This window comes from Notothenia coriiceps, unplaced genomic scaffold (genome assembly GCF_000735185.1).
Source record: "Notothenia coriiceps isolate Sejong01 unplaced genomic scaffold, NC01 NC01_scaffold00037246, whole genome shotgun sequence".
Taxonomy (NCBI): domain Eukaryota; kingdom Metazoa; phylum Chordata; class Actinopteri; order Perciformes; family Nototheniidae; genus Notothenia; species Notothenia coriiceps.
In genome coordinates, this window is record NW_011369947.1 from 7,601,929 (window position 1) to 7,604,954 (window position 3,026).

Below are 3,026 nucleotides of genomic sequence, written 5' to 3' on the forward strand. Positions count from 1 at the left end.
TCACACACACACACACACACACACACACACACACACACACACACACACACACACACACACACACACACACACACACACACACACACACACACACATTCCACCCTCAGACATGACAAGACTCTCTTTTTCGTCAGCTGAGCCTGTTTGTTATCTGGAGGCCGGGGCTCCTTGAGACTTCTTTCGAGTTCATTTCCTGTGTCTGCTGATGCAACACGGTTGATCTTTCATCTTTGAAGGAGGTGAAACAACCAGACGACACAGAAGATTTTCATTTGACTCGTGCTCCCCTTAAAGATATTTGGAGAATCCAGAAATGTTCAAGCTTCTTATGATCAGGTGAGAGTTATCCACCGATGTTTAAGATCAAAATGTCACAAATGTTATAATAAAGGTGAGTTTTTCTGCTATGCTTTTTCCCTTCCTCTAAAATAAGGTAAATATAAGTAATATACATTTAATTTCCAGAATGTAATATTTTAAATATTGTAGTTATAATGTATTTATTTGAATCTTGGGTTGTTTGTAGGGGTGCACCGAATGGGAAATTCTTGGCCGAAACCGATACCGAAAATTGGAAACAGTTGGCCGAAAACCGAATGCCGAAAGGCCGAAAATGATTAATAGAAATATATATAATGTATACATTTTTTACCAATGTTGTTCAGCTACCTGATTATGGAAAAATACATGATTATGGCAAAACTTAACTTAAATAATAATCACTATTATGGGTCCATAAAACATGTATTCAGCACTTTTGAATGCATACAGTACATTAATTCCAAGTCAAGTGCATTTTCTTTTCTCTGTAGGATAACTACAACAAAGTGCATTCAGAACAAAGCCAAGGTGCTTTAAAATAAACATCTAGGCCAGTAGGCCTACATCAAAATAGTGTAAATAAAGACTGTATCAGCCAGGCCTTCAACAACAACAAATGCACCTATAAGTTAACCTAACGTGTTGTTGTGATGACGTAATCAAAACGCGGCGACAACAAGCACGGCGCGCGACCATGCTCGCGGCTGGCTCACAGCCAACATGTCTGCCGCTTGGAGATATTTAAAAATATCAGAGAAAGAGGCGCGGATTGCGATTTGTAAAACGTGTTCAGCTGACATTTCTCGAGGGGGTGTAACTGCAAAGACTTTCACCACTTCGGGATTACTCCACCACTTGAAATCAAAACACCCGGACAAATATGCGGAGTATGATCAACGTAACCCTGTTCTCTGACATTCGGTGATATTTTTTCGGTGCTAAAACCCTTTCGGCTTTCGGCCTTTTTAACCATTTTCGGCCGATAATTTTCGGTGGCCGAATATTCTGTGCATCCCTAGTTGTTTGTTTGCTTTCCTTATATTAGCAGATAACTTAGGATCTAGGATCAATTTAGCTAAATCTCTTTCAGCCAAAACTATAAAATATGGAACAAACGGAAAGGAAATTATTGTTTTATCCAATATTTTAAGTGCTTTTATCTGGAAATCAACTACCTCACCATCTCAGTCTGCCTGAATAAGGTCTGTTATGTTTTTTGCGAAACATTAAATATGCAATTTATGCAGGATTAAATCATAATGTTAGTAAGAAATAGCTGCTTTTAATTTCACAGTCAGCAACCTGTGTTTCCTCCTGAATTACACTAACCTGTCTTTTCAATTGTATACATAGTCTCTGCTCTTACATTGTCTATATTATTGACACAACATTATAGTTCTCCAGTGAAGTGTATTCTACATTTTCCACAATTAAACAGTAAGGGCTTCTGGGTTGCTGTGTGTGGGTTAGATATTTGGTTATACTCTTTGTTAAACCTACAGCCCTTTGCTCTATGACTGCCCTCTCTTTCCTCTCAATCTATCGGTTCTTTCAAACAAAGGCAGAAAAGCTCTCGTGTAATTCTTCCCTGACCTGTACAGGAAGTAACCTTGCATCACTCTTACCATCCTCATCAGTCTGAACCTCCAGCTCCGTGCTCTCCTTGACCCCCTCTGGATTGCGCAGCACCATCTTGACACTGAGGTTAGTGAAGGGTGTCAGGTTGTGGATGGTGTGCTGAGGATCGCGGCTCTGGGTGTCATAGACCACCTCCTCGCGGGTCTCCTCCTTGGCGGCCACCTTGGAGCGGTACTGGACGGTCAGGTTGTAGCTGTAGCAGCGGGTCACGTTGTAGCCCAGAGGCACCCAGCGCAACGTCACCTGTTTGGATTGGATGTCCACCACTTCCAGCTTTTGCGGGCCGTGCATGGGCTCTGGTGGGGTGGACAGAGAGAGACGAGCGTGAGCATGCATACAGATAATCAATTAAGCCATATGAAAGGGGAAGCTTGTGCAAGACAGTTTCAACAAAATCAAGGACATTATTAAAGGTCTTTGCCAGGGCACAGGAAGGTGATGTGCTCCTTTGGGTTGAAGAAAATCCACCACCAGACTTTTTTTTTTTGTCGAATTGAAATACCATTTACTCTGTTTGGGATTCACTTTCCCAGAAAATATTTTAGAAATTTCAAAGCCACAGCCTTATACTGAGCATTGCCACATCCCATCACCGTTGCTAACTTGGTCTCACAGTGGCGGCTCACACCAGGACAGCTCAGGTCTGTTGGTGGAAACCCTCAGCAGGAGGTGTGTCATCCCTTCAGAGCGTGCCGTTCCTCTGCCTTGTCCTCTGCCTTTCCCCATCTCACCCAGTGGCGGTCTGCTATTAGCGCCACAGTGATACAGAGTCAGCCAGCCTGCCAATCCAGGCAGAGCACAACCCCCACTGCCATCCTATCACCTCTAATCACAAATACTCTGTCTCCTTGCCTTTTCTCTTCAACTTTCTCCATTTTCTCCTCTCTCTTTCCCATCTTTTCTCCACCTCTTTTCTCTCCATTCCCCCTCCTCATTTCCTCTCCCTTTCTGTGGCTCCACCATTTCTATTTCCCGCTCTCTCTTTCTTCTCTCTCTCTCTCTCTCTCTCTGCCTCCCCCGTCTATTTTACTCTCTCTCTTGTCTCTCTCTCTCTCTCTCGTCGTACG

General features: G+C 43.1%; 1 protein-coding gene across 1 annotated transcript in view; it reads right to left on the reverse strand.

Moving 5' to 3' along the window:
• The window catches only part of LOC104966351 (receptor-type tyrosine-protein phosphatase mu-like), a 56,918-nt gene extending 54,623 nt beyond the window's left edge, over positions 1–2,295 (reverse strand). The window contains exon 1 of the mRNA XM_010795540.1: positions 1,947–2,295. Coding sequence (XP_010793842.1) covers positions 1,947–2,295 — 349 coding nt within the window. The remainder of the gene's footprint in view (positions 1–1,946) is intronic.
• Between the last annotated feature and the right edge of the window lie 731 nt (positions 2,296–3,026).